Here is a 25,948-nt window from a genome sequence, read left to right as displayed (position 1 = left end):
ACATCCACCCAGTTTCGTTTTTTAACTGGGGCTAATACACAAAAATGTCACCTTTTAGTGAACAATAAGAGGTCAAGATTAAGGAAAGAACCCTTAGGATCAATATGCAGAGCTAAGACAGCAACCTTCTATTTCATTATTGTATGGGAAATATGTATCAACAGACTATTTTCTTTTATGGCATGGCATCTACAATATCAAAAGAGTAGTGAATGTGATAAACAAGTGTACCACTTTGTTGTTATATTCAGTTCTTCATGATTATTACGGACTCATCATTTCTCTCTGTTTTATACTTACTGGAGCAACGGCTTCGAAGTTTGGGTGCTCAACGTGTGCTTCCTTTATTTCGTTGCGACCATCAACGCAGAGTCCTTCAGAAACCAAGACACGTGGTCATTGAGGAGAATGTAATGTACTTCACTCGTCTTGGTATTTTGTGGCGACTCCTGCAACTCAGAACAAGATGGGTTAGAGACAGGTACCAATCAAAGTTTATTCCAGAGAAAAAAGACGCATTTAGTTTTATATACTCTCCTCGTGACTTATACCCGATTCCGAGTGAAATAATACCATGAATAATCAAAACTACTTCCAGTTTAACCAAAAAAAAAATGTGGGGACAATTTTTTACCTATTTTTTTTTTTTTTTTTTTTTTTTTGCAAAAATTCAAATTAATCAGAGTACAAATGAAAAAGAATTGTTTATACAAGTGAGAAATGATCAAACAATTTGGTGACAGTAGGTTGAAACATATCAGATGGCTTTTCAAAGTTGGTACTTATATTCTTTTGTTTCTTTTTGAATTCTTTATTAAAGATTTCATCATAGTTTACTTCTAAATAATTTCCTAGATCCCATTCTACATTAGGCAGTGGATTGTTGATAAATCTAGCAGGGACATTCACAGTGTACAGAGGATGATTTTGAAGCATTTTAATTTCCCAGAGTGAGCTCTTTAATGCATTTGTGTGATAGGGATCTTCTTGTTTAGCATCAAATGGATCATCTTCTAGCATTGTAGCATCACTATTTTGAAAGAGAATTGTTAATCCTTTATGACGTAATACAAGATTTCCTATGAGATAAATCATGATGGCAATATCTTGAGGAGGTGCTGTTAAACACAACCGAGAAAGTCTCTTGATGAATGATGCCACAAGGCCCTCAGGTAGATGTGTAGACATCATCAATAAATCTGTCAGATAAAACAACCGGGCTTTGTACTTTGTGTAAAAAATATTGGGTTCCAACAAAGCATACAGCTTATCATAAATATTGGGGTATTCTAAATTATACTGGCGGACAAGATTGACCATTCCTTGCAATGCTAATACAGCAATAGGACCCTTAAATGATAATGCATTCATGAGAAAATCAGTAATGACAATGGGATTAGAATGATAATACATCAATTTATCAATGAGAACCATCAGCAAAAGTTTTGTAGATTCACTGGTATGACCTTTCCATTTAGAGAGCACTTCCCAAATTTTTGATGAAAAGGTACAAAAATCTTTAATGTTCAAGGCCAAGCTTTCATTGCCACATAGAAACTCTTCACTTTTAGCTTCAGCAGGGAAGAGTTTTTCTTTATTATTAGGAATAGGAATTTCCTTGATAAAGTTCAAAACATTCATCAATATTTCTTCATTCTCTACAAAGTTCTCAGAAAGTAGAGTTGACATACTTTTAAACGAGTAAAATATCACATCTTTGAAACTGAGGTATTCTTTGAACCTTTCAACAAATACTGGGTAGAATGGACTGGATAGAATGTTCTTGATGAGCATCTGCAGTTTATCCTCTGGAAATGGCTTGGATAAGGTTATCGGGTATTTAGCTTCTCCTTGTACAAGATGCATTAATGTACTGAATGTCTGAATCTGGACTTCACTCTCCCCATTGAATAGGATATCAAATAGTTTAGGAAACAGAGACTTGTAGCAGTCTCTTAGCCATACTTTATATTTCTCTTCTGCTGCCTTGATTTTCTTGTCCTGGTCTTCAGAAGTTTGTGAAGACATTGCATGTTTCTTCAGAAGCTCTACAAACAATCTCTGGATACCAAGCAATGTGTTTGGCTTGACTTTGTTGACATCATCCAAACATGCTAATATTTCTATGAGATTATTTGAATACTTTCGGTTAGAGAGAAATTCATTTATTTTCTTTTTCAAATTGATTTGTCCTGCCATATTGTGAGCTCACTTGGGAAATTTATGTAAACCACCCAGTAAAATGTCAGCTTGTCAACTGATACAAATAGATAGATTTTCAGGGTATATTACCATGGGAATGTGTCCATTATCTGCCGAAGATTAACGGTAAATTAGAAAATAATAAAACATGGAAAGTAAGAAGAACTAGGAAACTTTTTTAATCCAAATCCACAAAAATCACAAAATCCACATGTTTTCAAATTTTGAAGTTTTTGAATTTTACCGCTTTTAAAATTTCCAACGCACAGAGAAAATTTTCTCTGTGCATGAAACATGGCGGTTGGCGGTAAATATTTGAAATTTGAAAAGTGAGAACTGAGAAACTGTAAAGAATTTTTTTCTGGATAAAAATTTGTTTTTATAGCGTGTAAATTGATGGAAACAATTTTTTTCTTCATAAAATGACAGGACGGAATTGATATTGATACTTATCATTCGCGCAGAACTTTTATACAGCAAGTATAGAAGCATGGAAAGTTCAGACATTGACGAGGAGCGGGTAAGATTATTCAACTTTAGGGTCACGCTATAAGATGAGTGGTAATGCTAATGGTTTTAGGCTATGGTTAAGGTTGTGGATATGTACCGGGCTGGGAAGGCAAGGTTGGTAAACTTTCCTTGTTTTTCAGTTACCACTCTCATTCCAAACTGTAGAAACAATGTCCTGTCTTACCTAGTTCGAGCTCATCTGAACCCAGTACATAACCACAACCTAAGTCTTATGAACACTTGTGCCAGCTATTGGTAGTGTTGTCTAATACATTTTCTGCCCGACCTCTCAATGGGTGGTATAAACACTGTGTCCATACTTACATGTGGATACAGGGGTCTGAAAATGTTCAATGTGTGTTGGCCTATTGATACAATTGATGTGAATGCACCCTGGAGGAACACATACCATGCAATGCTTTACTGCTTTTATTTCTTGTGTTGGATTATACATGTTTCTCCAGTGTACATTCTGCCAAACAGATCATCTACTATACAATTGGTTCCATCTGTATGTACCTTCAAGTCAAAAGATCCAACAACATTGTAGTTCCCATACCTACCTACCATTTGTTCTTTTTACCAAAACCAATTCATGGTTCTGAAGAAATCAAAAGCAGTGCCTATCTATACTAATATTTCAATATTTGATATTAGTTTTACCTTCTAATATTTCTCAATAGGTTGCAATCCGAGAAGAATTGAAAGGACTGACTTTTGAACAACTTCAAAAATTGAAAGAAGAAATGGGAACCAAACTATTCAACAAGAAGGTGTTCAACAGTAAAAGCCCATCATCAAAATTTAAAGAGCATGAAAACAAGAACTTCAAGAGGGAGAATAAGAACAGGTACATATTTGTAAAATAAAAAAATAATAATAATAATAATAAATAAAATAAAAATAAAAAAAAACATCATTCTCTTGCCTTTTCCCAACCAACCTATCAGTTTTCCAATGGCAGCACAATCAATTTTTTAATAATGAAAGGTTGTAATTTGGCCTCTCCTGGGAATCAGGCCTATGCTCCCAGATGAAAGGTGAGTGCATGTACCACCTCTATGCCATGATTATCTACACAAAACATATGAGAGAATATTATATGACTTACCAGTTCAAACTGTTTTCTTCCAGACCTAGAGAAATATCATCCAAGATCCCACAAAAGAAATTTGCCCAACAAAGTGCCCCTGTGATTCCTGTACAGAAAAATATTCCAAGAGACCCCCGATTTGATAGTTTATGTGGAACATTCAAAGAGAAAGTAAGTTTTGACTGTAGTGCTGACAAGAAACTTTTTTAAATTAATAGAAGTTTGAGGTTCTAGTAAATAAATAATATCTGAATAAATAAATAAATAATAAAAAAAAGTCCAAGTGATGAATAATTTTAATGTAGGTACTTACTCTTTTGCATATCCTTTCATTTGTCAAAATATCTACTTCTCATTTCAGGCTTTCCATTCTGCCTACAAGTTTATTGATGATATTAGAGAAAAAGAAATCTCAATACTCAAGAAGAAATTGAAGAAAGAGAAAAATCCAGAAGAAAAAGAAAAGGTCAAATACTTGGTCCAAAGAATGGTGAGTTGGGGGAAGTTCCTGAAGCAAGTTTTATATTGACCCAATTTTGTCAGTTGTTTTTCAATAAACAATTAATTGCTTCTATATTTCAGGTGCCAGTAAGTTTTGAAAATAATACTAACTTGATAAAATATTAAAAAAAAAAAAATCCCTTTTACTCAGAATTCCTTATTTTTGAAAAGTAACTAAACTTTGATGCTGAAATACTTCAGAGGGTAATCTGAAAGACATTCAATTTCCTTCATTCTTTTTTTTACCCCAGGAAAACCAAATGCGGGAAGCAAAACAACGTCATGAAAAGGACCAACAAGAAAAAGAAGAGCACACAGCACGAATTCAGGCTTTGAAACATGGAGAAAAGCCTTTGTTCAGGAAGAAATGTAAGTAGAAGGAATGGGAAAAGAGAAAACAAATGGGAAAGATATTAATTAAGTTTAAGTTTATCTCCCCCTAGAAAAAATTGCGTTCTTTTTAAACTTTTTTTCTTCCTTATCCTTTTAGAATCCTGGATGGACAGGGTCTACCTTGTAAGCGCTAGGGTACGGGTTCGATTTCCGGCCGGGGCGGATCTTATCCTGAACGGATAAGGTTCGTTCTCGGAACGGCTGGCTTTCTAATTTTCTATCCTGTCTCCCTTCTTTCTTCGGTTCGAGACGATAAGACGTTAGCAGTTATAGTTTCGTCTTCGATTTCGGGACGATAAGACCATGGCTGTTACAGTTCCCTCTGTCAAACCTCTTGAAAAAAAAAAAAAAAAAACCCTTCTCACCTGACACTCAAATGATTGCTCTCGTTGAACTTCCTGGCCAGTTTAAACCTTGTGATCACATTGCCTAGGAAGTTGTGATCCTGGACGTACAGATTTTTCAACAGCTCCTCAATATGCTCCTGGGAAAACTCCAGGTTGATGACTGACTATTAATCGGAGCCAGATGTACAATTACTGAATTACTACTTTCTTCAAAGACTTTTGTATCAAATTCAATATCAAGGAAGATACCATCAAGAAAATTGTTCGAGGCTCTATAGGGATCATTAGAAACCATATCTATGGACCCAACTAATGCACTGAATTCTCAAAAGTTTCAAAACATAAAATATTCTATCTTGATCAGCATCTTGTTTTCGGAAACGCCTGGATGACTCCCTTCTTTGTTCGATTTTGAGACGATAAGACCTCCGTTGTTACAGTTCCCTCTATCTCGAAACTCTTGAAAAAAATTCTTGATTGATAGAGTTCCAGTTAGTGCAAATGACTCAGGTCTATACAAAAAAAAATAATAAATATGTCCAAGTTCAAAGCTTTGCAAATGTCAGACATGATGTGGAAATCCGGATTTCTTTCCTGGGGAAATGACCTAATAGTCAAATCCGAACATTTGAAAACAACAATTTTACTTTCAGAACTGAGGAACTACAAAACGTGGCGAACATAAAATAAAAATAAAAAAAAACTTGGATAAGGAAAGTAAAAAGGTTAACAATAAAGGCAAAGGCCTTAAGATAGTGACGTTATTTTAAAAGATTGGTAAATAGAAGTCAAAGGCAGATAAACCAGAGTTAATGAAAGTCACAAACAGCTGAACAAAGAAACCTTGATGCCTTTTATAAGCGCTGGGTCGCGGGTTCGAACCCCGCGTCGGGGCGAACTTTATCCAGTTACCAGTTAACCCTAAACAGATAAGGTTAGTTCTCGGAACGGCTGATGGCTAGCTTTCTCCTATCGTGTCCTCTTTTAGATTTCGGGACTATAAATAATACCTCCGTTGATGAAAGTTCCCTTTATCGAACCTAAACAACACATTCAACTCACGTTTACTGTGATGCGATGAATCTGTCTCTGTTGTTTTTGATTTCGTCAAACAGTCTCTGCTCAATCTGCTTCTCAATCAAGTAAAGGTTGTGATTTATATTAACACTGAGATACACAGGCTTCTTCACCAGATGAGCAACCTTTGTGCCCAAACTTGTTGAAATGTTTTCGTTCCCTGATCCTAATATACGAGTGCTTAAACCTGAAAGAACAGGGTTCAAATGATGGTTTATCCTTTCCTGCCAGCCTAGTTAGCTCGATTGGTAGCGCGTCTGCCTTGTAAGCGCTAGGCCGCGGGTTCGATTTCCGCCCGGAGCGAATTTCATCCTCAAGGGATAAGGTTCGTTCTTTAAATGGCTGGCTTTCTCCTATCCTGTCTTCCTTTTTTTTCTTTGATTTCAGGACGATAAGACCTTAGTAGTTACAGTTCCCTCTGTCAAACCTCTCAAAATAATAATAATAATAAAAGTAGCTGTAGCAATATTATCTCCTCTCATTATTTTGATTTACAGAAAAAGAACCTTATTTGAACATACCATCAGAGTTGGGTAGAACAAGACTCAAGTCACTCAGTGTTTGATGGTTCTGCTCACTTATGTAAATATAGAGAGAGTTATTGAGGAACAAAACTTTGAACACAACTACCAGGTTGTTTATTTCTTGTGTGAACTCGTGGGTTTGAAGCTTGGAAGAGGTCAGTTCATATTTTTTCTTTACTACTCCAGGCATTATTATATTCTTGATTATATTGTTGTTTACCTGTGAACAAATAGGTAAGTAGGAATGAGAAAACTATAACTCAGGTAGGTATTTTCTTTTATCAAAAACTATTATAAATAATTTATTATTTATCTTACAGAATGAGACCTATAACTAGGAATTCCAGGGAAAAGAGAAAACAAATGGGAAAGATATTAATTAAGTTTAAGTTTATCTCCCCCTAGAAAAAATTGCGTTCTTTTTAAACTTTTTTTTCTTCCTTATCCTTTTAGAATCCTAGATGGACAAAAAAAAGTAAAATCTCACCTCTTAATCAAGGAGGGTGCTCGTTCAAATAGGATGTACCTTGATAGAATACCTATAGTTTATCCTTCAGTAATAAGTCCCAAACGATCCTGTTCCACATCTTACTTAACCTCATTTGTAGGTACGACATCATCACATCACTATGAAAACGATTCATCTACGAAAAAATCGGAATTAGTGCTTTCCTTTTGGGGGCTAGTTGTCCACAAAATGCCTTTGAAATTGACCATAACCTTCTTCTTTTCTTTGCAGCTGAAAAAACCATGCTGAATCTGGTGCAAAAGTTCGAAACCTTAAAGAAGACTGGAAAAATCAACAAGCACATCGAGAAGAAAACCAAAGCATTAAAAGCTAAGGAGAGATCTCAGCACAACTATTTTGAGTAGCAATATTAGACGGAAATCTAATTGGAGCTATTCCACAAAGAACTCAGCACTGTACATTTGCGAAAGAAGTGGAAAGTGCGATGTTGCTTTCAGGAACTGGTCACAGATTGGAAAATTAAGGTCTCAGAAAAGGCAGACTGGTAAGATGATTACTTAAGGCCGGGGGGCCATGAAGTGAGTTTTTTTTTCCCCTCAAAAATTTCAAACTCGGTATATGTATAAGCAATCTGATTAGCTGAAATTTTTTGAAATCAACGAATCAGATTGCTTCATGCGGGGTTAATCCAAATACGCTCACTTGTGATCCTGGCCATAAGTGACGTTCCTGCTCGGTTAGGATTAGTCAGGTAGAGTCGTGGCCAAGCTCGCGCCTGGTAAGGAGAAAGGCGCGAGTTCGAAAAAAAACGAGACCAATGCTATAACAGAAGGAATCGATTGTTAAAGTTGAGAAGGAGAAGACATTACGAGTATTACAAGTTTGTAAATAAACATCTTAAAAAAAAAAAAAAAAAAAGAAAAAAAAATAAGAATATTAAAAATTTTAAAAAAAAACTTAAAAAAAAAAAAAAAAAAAAAAAAACTATTTAAGTACCTAAATTTATTTATTTTTTAACATCAAAGGCTCTAAGAAAAAATGACAAAAGATGAATGTTTGCTTTACACAATACAAATCTATCAAGGAATTTATGATTAAAGGTCACATAAAACTTAAGAGGGAGTAACGGAGGGAGAGAAAGAGGGGGAGGAGAGAAGGACAGAAATGAAAGGGCGTATAAAAGACTCGGTTTGAAATCACAATGGTATTGCTCTTTTGGTACTTACAGGGTACAAAAACAACATAACAACTTCATTAGCCTCTGGGACCGTATTCCTAAAAAAAAAGGTAACTATATCGAGTTTGATTCAATTGCACAACATGGTTAGAAATTTGATCTAAGGTGCTCTAAAATATTACATACTTTTGGAATAGGCACAACATGGTTAGAAATTTGATCTAAGGTGCTCTAAAATATTACATACTTTTGGAATAGGGCCCAGATGATAATGGCTTGGACATAATGGAGGGAATTCACAGATTATTATCTACATACATGTACATACCTACTTAACTACTCTTAAGTTGAAGGAAAAAAAAGGACTGAACCCCTACATTAGGTTAGGTGGTTCATTCCTCTAAAGGCCCGTTCCACTTGTCATTCGAAAAAAAAAAAAAAAAAAAAATCGTGTCGTGTGTATTGGGAATACTCTCATCTAAATTACATTGGACATTCGAAAAAAAAAAAAAAAATTGGATGAAACTCACGACTAGTATGTTACGTCTTTCGATGAAATTTTCAAATGCCAACCCAGTCTAGGTCTAGTTCGATTCATGCCCGACGCGCCGAAATTTGGAGCTTGGAAAAAATTAAGTAAAGAAAAAAAAAACATTGGGTTTCAATAGTTGGCAGACCACAGGTGCCATTAAGTCATGGCTTGTTTGTTCAATATAAATACATGGGTGCAACACTTCAATATGTGGAACATTTTTTGGACGGATTCATTCGAGATCCTGCTACACAGTTGAACGTGTCGGCAAAGTGTTGGGAGTTCATCATCATCCCGTTCACCCTGTAGAAAAACGTAGAATTTATTAGAGAACATGTCCACCCTGTAGGTAGAAAACATTAGAATTTATTAGAATACGCTCACCCTGTTGAGTACCTAGTAGAATGGATTAGATTTAGGATATAGAATAGAATATACCCTATACTGCCAGAATGAGACTGAAAAGTCCCTTCACTCCGGCAGTCTAAACAAAGTCTTATGTATTTGGTACAACAAAATTGAAATTTTACAAGGACAGAAAGTCCCCCAGTCCGGGGTCCAGTCTATACAAGTATACAAAGTCCAAGAAATGTTCCACATATGACTTACCTAATCCTGAAAGCTTGACGAACCAATTTTTTTCTGTATTATAAGTAGTTAGAACACTTTTAATAATAATAATAAATAAATCTTACCTCTCGGGAGCGGTGGTATGATAATCTGTTTCTACAGCCATAATGTAATCCTCTGGTGATAGTTTAGTGCAGTACATATCCAAACATGCTAATATTTCTATGAGATTATTTGAATACTTTCGGTTAGAGAGAAATTCATTTATTTTCTTTTTCAAATTGATTTGTCCTGCCATATTGTGAGCTCACTTGGGAAATTTATGTAAACCACCCAGTAAAATGTCAGCTTGTCAACTGATACAAATAGATAGATTTTCAGGGTATATTACCATGGGAATGTGTCCATTATCTGCCGAAGATTAACGGTAAATTAGAAAATAATAAAACATGGAAAGTAAGAAGAACTAGGAAACTTTTTTAATCCAAATCCACAAAAATCACAAAATCCACATGTTTTCAAATTTTGAAGTTTTTGAATTTTACCGCTTTTAAAATTTCCAACGCACAGAGAAAATTTTCTCTGTGCATGAAACATGGCGGTTGGCGGTAAATATTTGAAATTTGAAAAGTGAGAAAAGGTGAATTTTCAAGAAAACTGCAAAGATTTTTTTTCTGGATAAAAATTTGTTTTTATAGCGTGTAAATTGATGGAAACAATTTTTTTCTTCATAAAATGACAGGACGGAATTGATATTGATACTTATCATTCGCGCAGAACTTTTATACAGCAAGTATAGAAGCATGGAAAGTTCAGACATTGATGAGGAGCGGGTAAGATTATTCAACTTTAGGGTCACGCTATTAGATGAGTGGTAATGCTAATGGTTTTAGGCTATGGTTAAGGTTGTGGATATGCACCGGGCTGGGAAGGCAAGGTTGGTAAACTTGCCTTGTTTTTCAGTTACCACTCTCATTCCAAAGTGTAGAAACAATGTCCTGTCTCACCTAGTTTGAGCTCATCTGAACCCTTCTTTGTGGCATTCCAGTCGAACTGAAATCAAAGCCAAATATTTGTCAAGGACTCTATTTAGGCACTGAGGGAATAAGATTTTTTTTTTAGATGTTCGATAGAGGGAACTGAAATTTTTGTAGCCAAATGTCAGCCCAAACCTAGGCTGAATGAGAGGCTGACGAAAAACGCCGACCCCGTCTGAACACGGGAAAATGCGAAGAAGAGGAAGATAGAGGGAACTGTAGCTGCTAAGATCTTATCGTCCCGAAAGCTAATAGAGAAAGAGGACAGGATAGTCGAAAGCTAGCCGTTCCGAGAACGAACCTTATCTGTTTAGGACAATGTTTGCCCCGGGCGAAAATCGAATACGACCTAACGCTTACAAGACACACACACACTCACTCTACCTAGCTAACTAAAATGGCCCTTATGGAATGAGGTTCTTGTTATTCAATTCATAAGATGTTTTGACTATTTCCATGTGAATCCATTAGTTTTCTTATCCTCTAGGAAAGAATTTCCTGTTCAACTTACCTGTACTCTCACCCTGGTCCTTTTGAAATCCACATGTTTAATAAACACCTGTGCGTACTGCTTGGCATAGCATTCCAACCGAGCGTCTAACCTGGAATGGACAAAAATAAAACAAGACAAATATTTTATGAGAACTTTTCTTGTAAATTTGATGAGGGGCATACTACGACACAGACCACCTGAGTCCATTGAGGTCCAAGCAGTTTTAATTGCTACGAAATAAAAAGGGGCATGAAAAACTTGAAGAAAAAAATAATAGAAAGTAAAATAAATAAATAAATAAAAAAATGGGTACCAATAACCTCCGTTTTGTTGACATTCAGAAGTTTTTCAGTCTGCCAGCGCGTTACGAGTGGGCTAACCGTGTCCTATATGACCACTTACCTCAGCTACCAACCTCAGTGGTGTAGTGGTTAGGGTGGTGGACTTCGGATCTGGAGGTTGGTGGTTCGAGTCCAAGTCAAGTCGTAAAATTTAGCGTAGTGCATTAAGCAGGGAACGACATTTGTGACAAGCATTTATGCTTAACACAATTAAAATTCCTTTCTTTCTTTTTCACTTACCTCAGCTTAGAACTTGACGTGAACCAGTTCTCGTTCTGGAATCCGTTCTGATCAAACCTTAACCCTGTGAGGTCCAAACTGTGCACCATCTCGTGCGAAAGGATTAACCCCATGGTGGCGTAGGCGACATAACGTGGAATATCACTGCGCAGGTACGGTTGAACGATGAGCGCTAGTGGAATCACTGTGGACATGGGACGTGAAAGGGTTAAAATTTGCTCTCGAAAAAGAAGAATCCCTCCTATCCCAGCAGGATAAACAAGGTATATTCTATTCTATTGAAAAAGAAGAAGAAATTTATTTATGGGTTTTATGTTAAGGCGGTCTCTTCCTGATCCCTTGTGTGCCGCGTCCATTTTAATTTAGGACTATTGCACTGAGATTTATGGGTTTTACCCGTTGATTTGTTAATCAATCAATCAATTGTCATTCAATCTTTTGTCAATTAATCAATTTATTTGCACCCTTAGCAACAAAGGCCATGTGTGGAAGAAGAAATTTGATTGAGGGAACTTTATCAACGGAGGTCTTACCGTACCGAAATAGAAGAAAGAAGGAGGACAGGGTTGCTGAAAGCCAGCTGTTTCGAGAAGGAACCTCATTTGTTTAGAACAAAGTTCGCCGCGGAAGAGAATCGAACCCGTGACCTAGCGTTTACAAAGCTGGCTTACATTGAAGATTCAAATGTACGTGTTATTCAACCGAAATTATTTAAATAAACAATCATAGGTACTTACCAATCGTATTTAAAGTAACTTCATAGAAAGCGTTCAAAAGGAATGGATAGCTCCACCTGAAATCAAATAGACAACCACTATTAACAACAACAACAACAGACTGACAGACTAAATACAAAATGGTCAAGTTGAAACTTTGATCTTGCTTCGTTCGTTCGATTCAATTTAACTCAGGGCCGTATTCAAGGAGGGGCCCTCGGCTTCCCCCTCGTTAAAATCCTGGATACGGGCCAGAAAACAAGACGAGACGTCCATTCTGTACCAAATACGTTACGACATCATCACATCACTATGAAAACGATTCATCTACGAAAAAATCGGAATTAGTGCTTTCCTTTTGGGGGCTAGTTGTCCACAAAATGCCTTTGAAATTGACCATAACCTTCTTCTTTTCTTTGCAGCTGAAAAAACCATGCTGAATCTGGTGCAAAAGTTCGAAACCTTAAAGAAGACTGGAAAAATTAACAAGCACATCGAGAAGAAAACCAAAGCATTAAAAGCTAAGGAGAGATCTCAGCACAACTATTTTGAGTAGCAATCTAATTGGAGCTATTCCTTCGAACCAAATGCGTCAGCTCCGTGGAGGGAGCGTTGGGCGGTAAATAGCCACCGAGCTCGTCGAGAATTTTGTACACTGGGGGATTGAGGAAGCAGATTAAATAGATTGAATAAAAGATGAGACAACACGTAGGTGTAAGTTCAAGGTATATTCTATTCTACAGCACAGTTACGTCTAACTTTATGTAGGTACATGTCTACGATAATCTACATTATACATATTGGAATTGAACAATATGTACCTATATCTAAACATTGTAAACTGTTTAGTCTGTTTACCTACTAGTAGTTCAATGAACCGTAGACCTCCAAACAGACTAAGGCAAAATTGTCGAGTCAAAAATTAGACCTTAGGTACTACGCTCGATAAACTACAATATGGACCCAACTATGAAAATGATGTTTTAATCCTACTATCGCCACTGGCTCTTGAAGAAGTTAACCCTACTGTTCCCACTTACGTTGGTCTCCATAAAATGTCGTGAAGTGACAAATCGCTTCGGTAAATCCACATAGATACTCAACGTCTCATTGGGATCAAGCAGAGATCGATCCAAGTACACATCGAACAGGGGAGAGCTGTAGATCTGCAGAATGCGTCGAACCAAATGCGTCAGCTCCGTGGAGGGAGCGTTGGGCGGTAAATAGCCACCGAGCTCGTCGAGAATTTTGTACACTGGGGGATTGGGGGAGCAGATTAAATAGATTGAATAAAAGTTGAGACAAGACGTAGGTGTAAGTACAAGGTATATTCTATTCTACAGCACAGTTACGTCTAACTTTATATAGGTACATGTCTGCGATAATCTACATCCCTACCTAAACATATTAGAATTGAACAATATGTACCTATAGCGCGGTCAAACTTTCTTGACTTGGCGGGGCGGAGCGATACCGCGCTCCTTAATATCTAAACATTGTAAACTGTTTAGTCTGTTTATTTACCTACTAGTAGTTCAATGAACCGTAGACCTCCAAACAGGCAAACCCAGGGGAAAATTATCGAGTCAAAAATTAGACCTTAGGTACTTCGCTCGATAAACTACAATATGGACCCAAGTATGAAAATGAAAGGGCAACAGGAAGACAGATTATGAAAGAGAAGAAAATGAAAAGTTCAAGCCAGCCTACAGCCTAGCTAGCTTGGAGGGTAGGGCGTCTGTCTTGTAGGTCACGGGTCACGGGTTCGATTCCTGATTTTATACTGAACAGATAAGGCTTTCTCCTATCCTGTCTTCCCTTCGATTTCGGGAAGATAAGACCTTAGCAGTTACATTTCCTTTTATCAAACTTCTAAAAAAAAGGCTATCTCGACAACTCATAAACAGAGAATAACATTAATTTCAGCCGTTATTACACCCATTACATGACCTACTGTTATCTATTTATAATGAGTATAATGACCATATTATAGTCAAAAGCATAGCTCTGTACTCTGTATGTACCAATATAACCAACATTAAAAGGGAGCTAGGTGGTCTGAAAATCTGAATTACCATGTGCTTATACTAAGTATACCTTGGGACTATAAATTATAATGACCATTATACCTAAAGTTTCATGATGAAAAAAAAAATGCATTTCCCCACTCCCTCCCTCACAACCTTTCACATAAAAAATACGAAGCCCCCCCCCCCCCCCAGAAATCAAGTGCCCAAAAAATAAATAAAACTGGCATCCCACCCCAAAAATATTTATTTACAACATTTATCGTAGATAGGTTCACTCGAAGCTGAGGCCCAAACACGACCAAAGACAAGTCCTTAAGAGTCCTTTGTATTGAATAAAAATCAATTCAGTTCACAGGAAACAACATCAGTCTCACTTACTTTGGCATTCTGATGTCTAAGGAATTCCTGTTTGAACTGGGATGCATACAGGGCGTTCACAGGTTCTCCGAGAATCATTCCTGTGATTTTCGTACAGTAGGACTCCTTGTTCTTCGTGTAAGCAGTGCTGTTAGCCAGAACGTACAGAATATCGGTGGCATATACCAGGAGGATGCCGTTATGAATATGCCTGAAGAAGAATAGAACAGAATGAACAAATAAGGCTTTCTCCTATCCTGTCTTCCCTTCGATTTCGGGAAGATAAGACCTTAGTAGTTACATTTCCTTTTATCAAACCTCAAAAAAAAGGCTATCTCGACAACTCATAAACAGAGAATAACATTAATTTGAGCCATTATTACACCCATTACATGACCTACTGTTTCCCTTGAATAATGAAGAATAAACCAGTGTTCATAATGTAAAAGTGTGTTGGCATTTAATGTCAATTTCCTATGTTGTTGTAAGCACATGAAAATTAATGAAAATAGAAATGAGAAATCTCAATTTAAGCCTTAAAGAGCCAACACAATAGGTATGTGCAATTAACAATGTCGAAGGCTACATTATTTCCCCATCCATAGTAATAAAATGTAGGTAATTGTGGAGGTACCAATTCCAACTATGTATTACAATAATTTCACCCATAGGTAACTATGTATAGTAGTGGAGATATATATATATAAAAAAAAACATATTAGGTGTGAAAATACGGAAGGTAGGTATACGAAAAAATATCTCTTATCATTAATACTAATATGAAATGACAAAAAGCAAGAACTCAATGGTATTTTACAAAAACTTGTAAAATCTCAAGATGTGACCAAACATAGTTGACCGGACGTAGACTATGTGTGGACATATGTACCTTTTTGACCGTGTCCATAATATTTAATTTAAGGATGGAATTTTGAACATCCCTGCAGATAATAAATATTAATGTATGATACATTATCAAGATTGAGGATTCCTATACAAAACTCGATATCCTCTTCAATATCGCTAGAACTCAGGTGAAGAATTTATTCAAGTGGTTTTATCTGTGCGTTACACCACTTCATATTGCTACTTTCTCTCACAATCTATCACCCTTGAAAATATTATTATCCCATCAAATATACGAGACCTTGTTTCGACTGCTGGGGTGGAGGGACTTTTCAGTCCTATTCGGGCAGGGTAAACAAGGTATGTTCTATTCTACCTTCCACATCCTTGGATGCTGTGAATTTATTAGAACCTTACCCATTTCCGCATATTACAATTTCAATTACGTATGCCATGCATAGATTTTACAGAATACACGTATTACGTATAAATCCTTAATAAAAACTTCTTCTCAAAAGCCGCAAGTAACATGAATAGGACAGAACCCGAGTTGAAACTTTTACATTGCAAAACTCAATATCTAAAAGAAGACATCATTTGAACGAAAAAAGCCATAGAAAACAGGAAAGAGAAAAAGTAGAGATGGAACGAATTGTAAATGGAATAAAAATGTAAATAAATAAAATTACATCAAGTTGCTAATATTACTTTAGAAGAAAAAGAAAAATTCCGTTGGTCCTCATTTTTTCTGCTCTATGACTTTGAAACATCACCCAAGTAAGCGCAACTGATCTATTGGTACAAATACAACTACCGAGATTTCCCACTGTGTTTCCCAAAAGTTACTCGCATAATGAAAAACTCACAAGAAGGAGTCAATACTTAGACCTTTAAAAACACAAAAATAGTCCCTAATTAGATGGGCAATAAATGTACCTACCTTGATATGAAGGTAAGCTCGGCTCTCTTCATTGTTCCTCTTCTTTCTTTCGAAAAGGTTGAAGTATTCAAAGTCGGATACACTCTCGGGAAACTCCTGGAAATTAAGCAAAAAGTTAGCTGCTCACTAATACGAGAGAAAAAGTTAGATAGCTACCTACCCAATAATGCCCACAAAAAGTTACCTATTTACAGACTAATACCCATAAAAGTTAGTTATTTACCCAATAATACACACAAAAAGTTATCTACCTACTCACTTATACCCACAAAAATTTAGGTACTTACTTCACTACTTACGCGAGTAAAGAAAGAAAAAGAAAAAAAAACTTTTTAGGTGAGGTTAATGTGAATGTTTGAGGTATTTTCTACCACACTTAAAACTCTATAATTTGTTCTTCGTGTAAGCAGTGCTGTTAGCCAGAACGTACAGAATATCGGTGGCATATACCAGGAGGATGCCGTTATGAATATGCCTGAGGGGAAAGAATAGAATATAGGAATAAGAAGGTAAAAAAAAACTGAAGGTCCAGGGCCCCTTGAGGAGCCCGGACAGTACGTAGATATCTAGGAGGTATTTCAAGTGAGGGAAAGAGGAATAATTGACCGAACTAAGTGAAGCTCTACATTTAAGTCGAGCGTTTTGCATTTGGTTTGGATGAATATTTGTTTGTTTGATTGTTCCGCTATAACTCGCGATTGTGTGACCCCATTTTGATTAAATTTGGTACAGATTCACGTTGCATCAAAGCACGTCGCAATTTGGGGTCCGAGAATTGAGCGTTCTCAATGGACCCCCTGTGACTTACCTCGGGTCAAATCTGGTTATACCTTATTTATACTGCCAGTATAGGACTGAAAAGTCCGTTTACTCTCGCAGTCTAAACAAGGTGACAAGGTCTGTTAGGCATATTTGATTGGTAATAAATCGAATAGAAAGAATAGAATATTATACCTTGGTTATCCTGCCCGAATGAGACTAAAAAGTCCCTATACCCCAGCAAACAACATGAACATGGGGCCAAATAAACCCTCCTGTGTTTTAGGTGTATTTTCCTTTCGGCAAAGGAAACTGAACTCTAGTCTTCAGTTTCTAAAAGCTAGACCTGCGATGGTTGGGAATACGCCATCTTGGATTTCCTATGGTTTAGTACAGGCTCTAACTCTAACACACCACCTAGTGGCTGAAGTAACTCCCGTATTTTCCTTTATAAGAGGGGAAATGAGCTTCAGAAGGGGATAACTTTTATCAGTTTCCGAAAGGAAAATACGACTTTACCTGGGATCAAATCTGGTCAGCATGAGATTCAAATTAATCAGGTAGGACGGTGACATGACAAACACTGTAGCATTGGTGGAGTTCACGTGAAATAGGTCCGTGAATAGCGAGTCCCAATTAACCTGAAACGAGGGAGAAGATTAGAAGAATTTCTCAATAATCACTAGGACCACAATCGGGGTTTAAACTCGGTTTAAATTTAACATTTGGATTAAGAAATAATCCAAACATGCTAATATTTCTATGAGATTATTTGAATACTTTCGGTTAGAGAGAAATTCATTTATTTTCTTTTTCAAATTGATTTGTTCTGCCATATTGTGAGCCCAGTTGGGAAATTTATGTAAACCACCCAGTAAAATGTCAGCCTGTCAACTGATACAAATAGATAGATTTTCAGGGTATATTACCATGGGAATGTGTCCATTATCTGCCGAAGATTAACGCATTAACGGTAAATTAGAAAATAATGGAATATGGAAAGTAAGAAGAACTAGGAAACTTTTATCCAAATCCACCCATTGAATAGGATATCAAATAGTTTAGGAAACAGAGACTTGTAGCAGTCTCTTAGCCATACTTTATATTTCTCTTCTGCTGCCTTGATTTTCTTGTCCTGGTCTTCAGAAGTTTGTGAAGACATTGCATGTTTCTTCAGAAGCTCTACAAACAATCTCTGGATACCAAGCAATGTGTTTGGCTTGACTTTGTTGACATCATCCAAACATTTGTTTATTTATTTTTTATATATATTATTATTATTTTTTTTTTTTCACTTCCCAGAATAATTTACAAACCTGCAAACCCCTAACGTATATGATATTCCATTGCTTCTAACAAGAGGTTTACCAAACCTCTCTTATGACGAAGACTTTAAGAGCTTTATCTAAGTTTACTTAACTCGAGAGTTGAACTTGAACTTCTCGTGGAAAAGTGATGAAAAACTTGCTACGACACAGACCACATGAGTCTAACATGTTTCATTGCTACGAAATAAAAACCGTGGTGAAACACTTTTTTTTACTCTGATTGGGGTCTTAGCCTTTTCCCTTCACAAATCTTCATCTTCAAGGAACACTTAATTTTGACTTACTTGAGCGGCGATCAGAAAGAACAACTGGTTTGGGTTGACACTCAAATTTGGAAGCGGAGGGTCTGGGAACCCCTGATGGGAGAGGCGCCAGGTCTCGTACGCTATTTGGAGACCACTGGCGTCGGCCATGTTCTCACTCTTTGTGGCATTCCAGTCGAACTGAAATCAAAGCCAAATATTTGTCAAGGACTCTATTTAGGCACTGAGGGAATAAGATTTTTTTTTTTTTTAGATGTTCGATAGAGGGAACTGAAATTTTTGTAGCCAAACGTCAGCCCAAACCTAGGGCTGAATGAGAGGCTGACGAAAAACGCTGACCCCGTCTGAACACGGGAAAATGCGAAAAAGAGCAAGATAGAGGGAACTGTAGCTGCTAAGATCTTATCGTCCCGAAAGCTAATAGAGAAGGAGGACAGGATAGGAGAAAGCCAACCGTTCCGAAGACGAACCTTATCTGTTTAGGACAATGTTTGCCCCGGGCGAAAATCGAATACGACCTAACGCTTACAAGACACACACACTCACTCACTCTTCCTAGCTAACTAAGATGGCCCTTATGGAATAAGGTTCTTGTTATTAAATTCATAAGATCTTTTGACTATTTCCATGTGAATCCATTAGTTTTCTTATCCCCTAGGAGGAAGGAATTTCCTGTTCAACTTACCTGTACTCTCACCCTGGTTACATATTTTAAATATTGCACATTGCATACTTACATCAGATACCAGGCGTTCATACAAATAGTGCCCGCTTTTGGCAATCTTTCTTTCCTCTAGCTACAACGATGTCGTAAATTCTGTCTAACAATGACATAAATTTTATGCTGTTTGTGCTACAAAGTAAATATCACTCGTTAAACATGTTTTGTTATCTCCTATCTTGAATAATAATGGTGCCTATTATTAGACACCTACCCTTTCGAGTCTTTTTACCAGGCTGCGAGGTATACCTAACCCACTAAAGAAGATGCAAAGGAGAGAGTTAGAACTTTTTCACAAACAAGAAGAGAGACCATCTTATTATTATTTACCGCCACGAGTTAAATTTCACAGAGAAAAATAAATGTAGGTAGGTAAATGACTCTCTTGATACACATTTTCCGAGCCCTTTTTCGTACGAAGTAAAAACCTGTATAAATATACGAGTACATTCTACCTTCATACCTAAAGAGTACCTACATAAGTACCTATAATTTCCATTATTAGGTCCCTATAAAATAAAATTATTATTATCTATTACCTAACCTCACGTACAAGGGGCATGTTGGAATACTCAAGTAGGTAGCGTGGAAACGATAGCATTTATGATGTAGGTATACTTACTTGCTAATTACAAAATTAGCTAATACCTAATTTAGGTAACGTTAACCTTATTTAAGAATGGATGACTCACTGGAGGACAATGCCGCCGGCGTAGAATCCCTCTTCTTGTACCTCCAACGCCTAAACCTGTACCACATGGTATAAAATAACCGAGACCCGGCGCGAACGACATTAATTAACATGTTAAAGCGCCTCATTCGAAAAAAAAAGAATGGATGAAATAATTCATTTTAATATAAACTTTCTCCTTCCTGTACTCCCGCTTATAAAATTAAAAAAAAAATCCTTAAGGTTACTTAAAAGTCCTATTCTAATTTCTTAACTAAAAAGTTCTTATAAAGTAGAATTGACTAATTTCATTTTAAACACAGGTTGTAAGAAGAACCAAAAGTAAGAGCTAAGAGTAAAATGTGTCCTTTACACTTAGTCAAATCCCCCCGAGATTTCAAAAGGTTACCAACCCCTGGTTTGCGACTGTAGAAAGTTTACACCCTTATCTTTACACTTAGTCAAATCCCCCCGAGATTTCAAAAGGTTACCAACCCCTGGTTTGCGACTGTAGAAAGTTTACACCCTTATTTTTTTCCAGGAAAAAAGTTAATTCCCTACTTAGCTCGTTGTAATTTATACGTAGCAAATATCACGTGTCTAATAGCTAATTGCTCCGAGTCTGAGTACAAAGTTTACTTCGAAACAATTAAGAGAGGGAGCTTACTTTGTTACAAACAAGGGAGTATAATATCTGTATTACCTGTAATATACCCTAGCACTTAATACTTTGAAAATACATAAGCCCGTATGCCTAAGTATAAGGTTTTAAAATTGATGAAACAGATTAAGTAGGTAACTAACTATACCTACCTAAATATATTGTTTGATAACATACCTACTCGGGGAAAAAACAAAGGTTGAGTGAGTATACCTACAACTCATACAACATTGCTATAGGATATAGGTATTAACATGAAAAGGCTTTTTCCTCGGCAATAATGGCATGAAATTTATCCAACACATAAAATACATTGATATAAAGTAGATAATCAAGTATTTTAACAAACTTACTGCCGAACTAGTTGGCTTGGAGGGTAGCGCGTCTGCCTTGTAATCGTTAGGTTGCTGGTTTGATTCCCGCCCGGGGCGGATTTTATCCTAAACAGATAAGGTTCGTTCTCGGAACGACTGGCTTTCTCCTATCCTGTCTTACTTTTCTCTTTGCTTTCAGGACGATAAGACACTAGCAGATAGGTTACCGTTCCCTTCATCATACCTCTTGATGTCTTACTTTTCTCTTTGCTTTCAGGACGATAAGACACTAGCAGATAGGTTACCGTTCCCTTCATCATACCTCTTGAAAAAAAAAAACTTACTTTGCTTCAAGTTGTTTTCGTCGTTGGAGTTAACACAGCTTTCGTAGAATTCGCCGAGTTTTTTGAAAGTGTCGGAGTCTTTACTTTTGAATAATAAATCTGAAACATAAAGGGAGTGATTATTATTAAAAAAAAAAACTTACTTTGCTTCAAGTTGTTTTCGTCGTTGGAGTTAACACAGCTTTCGTAGAATTCGCCGAGTTTTTTGAAAGTGTCTGAGTCTTTACTTTTGAATAATAAATCTGAAACATAAAGGGAGTGATTATTATTGCAAAACCTTTAAAAAAAAAAAAAAAAAAAAAAAAAAGTTGAAAGAAGGAAAGGAATTTTTAATAATTCCTACCTTTGTACCTGACTACCTTTCTAGTACCTATTTAGCTTCTCCATTACCTTTGAAAGTATTTAATACCCTCCTTTTCTACTCTTCTCTTTCTCTCTCTCTCTCTCTCTCTCTCTCTCTCTCCTCTCTGTAAACTGTGTATTTCTTGTCAGGATAGATTCCTAGTTCTATTTTTTTTTTTTAGAACATAACTTTGGAGATTTACAAACTTTGCAAATTCGCAAATTCGCGAAAAATGGTCTCAATCCAACATCTAACTACAAAATGGAGAGATATAGATATAGGTAGAAATATGAATATGTAGATTGTAGATGAAAGAAGAAGAAAAGTACCTAGATATTGCGATATTAAAACAGGGGGAAACAGAGACAGACAGACATGAAGGTGAAAGGAAGGTAAAATTTACAAGATAACTGATGGGAAAAAGGGGAGAAGGAGAGAGAGATTGAAAGAGAAAAGGGTTCAGAAAATACGAGTAATTAAAATTCAGAGACGACATCTTTGATAATATAGGTACACTACCTAGAGGCTCGTGTTAGAACTGTTGCATTTGGGTAAACCACAGCCTTCGTAATAAAAGGTCGATTCCTACGTAAAAAGTTGTGAATAATTCAAATCTGAAGCCAAAACTCCGAAAAAGTAACTTTAAAAGGTCGAAAATTCAATTTTCATTTGCCGTTGAAATGAAAAAGTCCAAAGAGATATGAAGTCACAAATTAAGAAATGCGCAGATATTGTACTACCCAAGGTAGTTTACTACACTTGGTTTCTATAAACTCCGAAAAAGTAACTTTAAAAGGTCGAAAATTCAATTTTCATTTGCCGTTGAAATGAAAAAGTCCAAAGAGATATGAAGTCACATATTAAGAAATGCGCAGATATTGTACTACCCAAGGTAGTTTACTACACTAGGTTTCTATTATTAATAAAAATACTTACCTTGCAACTGAGCATCGATAAACTTGTGCAACGTTGTCAGACTGAGCTGGGCAGGTTCGTAGTATTCATTCTGAACTTCGGCAACACTGAAATGATCGCACGCATACTGGTAGAAATCGCGACACGGTTCTATAGTTGGGTTCATGTCGAGAAGAACTTTCTGAGAGGTGGTTTCACACGATAGCGTGTTGCAAGTCTCGTAGGAGCTGCTGCCAATACCACAGCCTTCGTCCACATCCTGCGAACAGAAATGGAAATAACAGGTGAGATATTTTCCAGGTGTCAGTTTCCCAATAGAAAAACACCTATACTAAGGCCATACACTCACTATCAGGTATCAGGTAGATCTGACAGGTAGACCTTTCCAGCCGTACCTGTCGGGTCTACCAGATAGTAAGTGGCTGGCCTAACGGCATAGACTAATGGATTATTATTATTTACTCGTTTTAAATTAATTATTCATTGGGAATTAGACAGATGGAAATCTCGAGGAAAGTGGATAATTCCGGCGAAAACCAGATTTCCAGATTATGAACGTAGCTAATTTATGACAGTCCTTGAAGAAGTTGAACCTACCTTGTTTCCTTTTCTCCCGAAAATTCCCGCAATTTGAGACTGAGTACAAATGAATTTCCACAATCTGAGATTGAGTTCACATAAATTCCCGGAAACCTAGATCGAGTCGTTCGGCTTGGAAACCTCTACCAATATAAACTTAACTTACAAGATAAAGACAAGATTTTGTGGTCGGTGCAATAAACAAGATGTGACCACACTGGCCCCAGCTCCCCAAGTCATCCCCACTCTTCCTCCCGCCTATCCCTGTATTTCTCCTCTATCTTGCCCCCGGCCCCCACTACCCAGCCCCTAGGCCCCTTGGGACACTAGTGATAGATGATAACCAAGGGGGTTGGAGCTTTATTATTTTCCTCGAAATCCGGCCATAAATTTCGAGTACCCAAAAGGAAATAAGAAACCGTCTGTTAGCCCTTTGCTGATAGCAAGAGGAAAACTGTTGAAGAACAGAAAAGTAGGAGGAATATCTAGGACTTTTTTGTGTGTTCCAAATTAGATGTTGGATTGAGACCATTTTTCGCGAATTTGCGAAATTCGCAAAGTTTGTAAATCTCCAAAGTTATGTTCTAAAAAAAAATAGAACTAGGAATCTATCCTAACAAGAAATACACAGTTTACAGAGAGGAGAGAGAGAAAGAGAAGAGTAGAAAAGGAGGGTATTAAATACTTTCAAAGGTAAGGTAGAAGCTAAATAGGTACTAGAAAGGTAGTCAGGTACAAAGGTAGGAATTATTAAAAATGCCTTTCCTTCTTTCAACTTTGACTTTTTAATTAATTTCTTAAAAGAGCTCTCTCTCTCTCTCTCTCTCTCTCTCTCTCTCTCTCTCTCTCTCTCTCTCTCTCTCTCTCTCTCTCTCCTTCTCCCCTTTTTCCCATCAGTTATCTTGTAAATTTTACCTTCCTTTCACCTTCATGTCTGTCTGTCTCTGTTTCCCCCTGTTTTAATATCGCAATATCTAGGTACTTTTCTTCTTCTTTCATCTACAATCTACATATTCATATTTCTACCTATATCTATATCTCTCCATTTTGTAATTTTCCCCTCTCTGTTCTATATTTTTCGTTTTTTTCCCTTTCTATTCTATATTTTACGTTTTTCCTTCTCTATTCTCTATTTCTTCTTCACCTCTGAAAATCTGAAAAACATACCTATGTATGCATATGGTAGGTATATTGTTTTTTTTTTTTTTTTTTTTTTTTTTTTTTTTTTTATATTTATACATATGGTGGTTTTTTTTTTTTTTTTTTTTTTTTTCTTCTTCTTCTTTTTAGATTGATAGCAAACTCTGTATGCTTTCCCTTCCTCTTGCCCCTTTCATACATATACCACACACCACTGAAATTCGTTCTAGCGGAATCTCGTATCTCTGTGAAACATGGATTTTTTTATTTTTTTTTTCCCTTTTGATCAAACCCCGTTTTTGTGCTTGTATGTTTTCGACCATAATGAAATTATTTTTCCATCAACTATCAAAACATCTCCCTCCTCTCTCTCAGTCCTCTCCCTCTCTCTCTCTTCCCTCCCTTTCTCTCTCTCTCTCTCAATATAAAGAGTGAGGCTCTCTCTTTCCCTCCCATTTCTTCCCCTGACCCTTCCTCTCTGTTCCTTCCATTTTTCTCTACCGTTTCCTTCAAAACTCTTTACCATATCTTCCATTTCCGTTCCTCGTTTTGCCGAAAACACGAACAAAATATTTATATACGCGAGGGAAAATATTTTGTGGCAAATAATAGACACACACACGAAAACATAGCCCTTTTGGAACCTACAAACAAAAGGTTTGTATCTAATTCTAGGTAGTGTGTTTTGTAGAAAGCTGCAAATCTGATTGTTACAACGGAGCGTGAACGATGTTCATCTGATTTTCATTGTCATTGAATTCCCGGGTTCATCCTGAATCAACGCAGATAACACTCTCATTTAAATTACATTATCTACAACGACATTTTTGTCCTTGTTCGAAAAAAAATCGTAGGTATCCTGTGTAGTGGAAGCACTCTCATTTAAATAACATTGCCTACAAGACATTTGGGCGGAAAATAGGGTGAAACTTACGACAAGTGGGAACAGGAATTTATAGAGAAAAGGAGGTGTAGGGATGAATGGGGAAGAAAGAAAATGGGGGATGAAGGTGTGAAAAAGGGATAGGGAGGAGAGAAAGGAGGAAGAGGAATTTAACATGTAATAATCTAATAATCGAAATAAATGTGAATCTGACAACAATTCCATCAGAGCCTATTAGGTTAGAAACCAGTCATTCTAAAGACAAGAAGCAACATTTAATAAAAAGAAACCAATCTTCCTTGTTCTCTTTTTGAAATGTTGCTTGCTTCTACCAAACAAAACACAAAAGTCGTGGTGACTCATGAATAGCCATAAAAATCATTCAGAGACTGCAAGTTATGTGTGAAAATTAGGTAGGTATTGATACCATTGGTCTGAGTTGACCAACGAGAACACAAAAGAATTCAATATCATAAATGTAAAGCACATTGCACACTCAAAACATTTACCAGGCGGTGATACAAAAGTTCACCTTCCAGCCTTCCACAGTTGTGGCCATAATTATTATTTTCCCAAGTGTGGGTGAAGGAGTATTTATTATTTATACTATTTATTACCTTTGTAGGTATTTTA

At 36.6% G+C, this 25,948-nt stretch overlaps 5 protein-coding genes and 2 long non-coding RNA genes across 11 annotated transcripts in view; 2 read left to right on the top strand and 5 right to left on the bottom strand.

Annotated features, from left to right (window-relative positions):
- Positions 1 to 9,920, bottom strand: part of LOC103524165 — a 25,788-nt gene extending 15,868 nt beyond the window's left edge. For 3 of the 5 annotated variants that reach the window (XR_003395680.1, XR_003395679.1, XM_026833317.1), the window contains exons 1-3: positions 9,787 to 9,920; positions 6,645 to 6,867; positions 6,174 to 6,310 (exon numbers count right to left, since the gene is read on the bottom strand). Coding sequence is in view for 3 of the 5 variants with exons in the window: in XM_026833317.1 (XP_026689118.1) it covers positions 6,174 to 6,310; positions 6,645 to 6,867; positions 9,787 to 9,789 (363 nt within the window). In the remaining 2 variants the exon portion in view is untranslated. Of the gene's footprint in view, positions 1 to 5,597; positions 5,654 to 6,108; positions 6,311 to 6,644; positions 6,868 to 9,786 lie in introns of those variants that run through there. The other 2 variants (XM_026833315.1, XM_026833316.1) reach the window with 2 other exon arrangements.
- Positions 638 to 2,424, bottom strand: LOC103524155 (nucleolar complex protein 4 homolog). The gene has a single exon (XM_008489161.3). It carries the CDS (start codon positions 2,197 to 2,199, stop codon positions 706 to 708), a length of 1,494 nt encoding a protein of 497 aa, XP_008487383.1. The 5' UTR covers positions 2,200 to 2,424; the 3' UTR covers positions 638 to 705.
- On the top strand, positions 2,546 to 8,015 carry LOC103524159 (ribosomal RNA processing protein 36 homolog). The gene is made up of 6 exons (XM_008489164.3): positions 2,546 to 2,722; positions 3,396 to 3,562; positions 3,847 to 3,976; positions 4,167 to 4,295; positions 4,558 to 4,675; positions 7,387 to 8,015. The coding sequence occupies exons 1-6, from the start codon at positions 2,693 to 2,695 to the stop codon at positions 7,518 to 7,520; spliced, it is 708 nt and encodes a 235-aa protein (XP_008487386.1). The 5' UTR covers positions 2,546 to 2,692; the 3' UTR covers positions 7,521 to 8,015.
- Positions 8,058 to 9,531, top strand: LOC113473878. Its single transcript, XR_003395682.1, has 2 exons — positions 8,058 to 8,458; positions 8,520 to 9,531. It is a non-coding gene; the product is annotated as an uncharacterized LOC113473878 (long non-coding RNA).
- Positions 9,921 to 10,367: 447 nt separating the features above from the next.
- On the bottom strand, positions 10,368 to 12,305 carry LOC113473843 (endothelin-converting enzyme homolog). Its single transcript, XM_026833283.1, has 4 exons — positions 12,244 to 12,305; positions 11,507 to 11,690; positions 10,944 to 11,034; positions 10,368 to 10,448 (listed from the first exon to the last, which is right to left on the bottom strand). Exons 2-4 carry the CDS (start codon positions 11,617 to 11,619, stop codon positions 10,368 to 10,370), a joined length of 285 nt encoding a protein of 94 aa, XP_026689084.1. The 5' UTR covers positions 11,620 to 11,690; positions 12,244 to 12,305.
- Positions 12,306 to 12,782: 477 nt separating this feature from the next.
- Positions 12,783 to 23,098, bottom strand: LOC103524200 (endothelin-converting enzyme 1-like). Its single transcript, XM_026833282.1, has 4 exons — positions 22,735 to 23,098; positions 21,599 to 21,697; positions 13,250 to 13,477; positions 12,783 to 12,877 (listed from the first exon to the last, which is right to left on the bottom strand). Exons 1-4 carry the CDS (start codon positions 22,877 to 22,879, stop codon positions 12,783 to 12,785), a joined length of 567 nt encoding a protein of 188 aa, XP_026689083.1. The 5' UTR covers positions 22,880 to 23,098.
- On the bottom strand, positions 16,813 to 17,891 carry LOC113473877. The gene is made up of 2 exons (XR_003395681.1): positions 17,674 to 17,891; positions 16,813 to 16,870 (listed from the first exon to the last, which is right to left on the bottom strand). It is a non-coding gene; the product is annotated as an uncharacterized LOC113473877 (long non-coding RNA).
- Positions 23,099 to 25,948: the final 2,850 nt, after the last annotated feature.

This window comes from Diaphorina citri, unplaced genomic scaffold (assembly GCF_000475195.1).
Source record: "Diaphorina citri unplaced genomic scaffold, Diaci psyllid genome assembly version 1.1 scaffold88, whole genome shotgun sequence".
Classification (NCBI taxonomy): domain Eukaryota; kingdom Metazoa; phylum Arthropoda; class Insecta; order Hemiptera; family Psyllidae; genus Diaphorina; species Diaphorina citri.
This window is presented reverse-complemented; position numbering and strand designations above follow the sequence as displayed.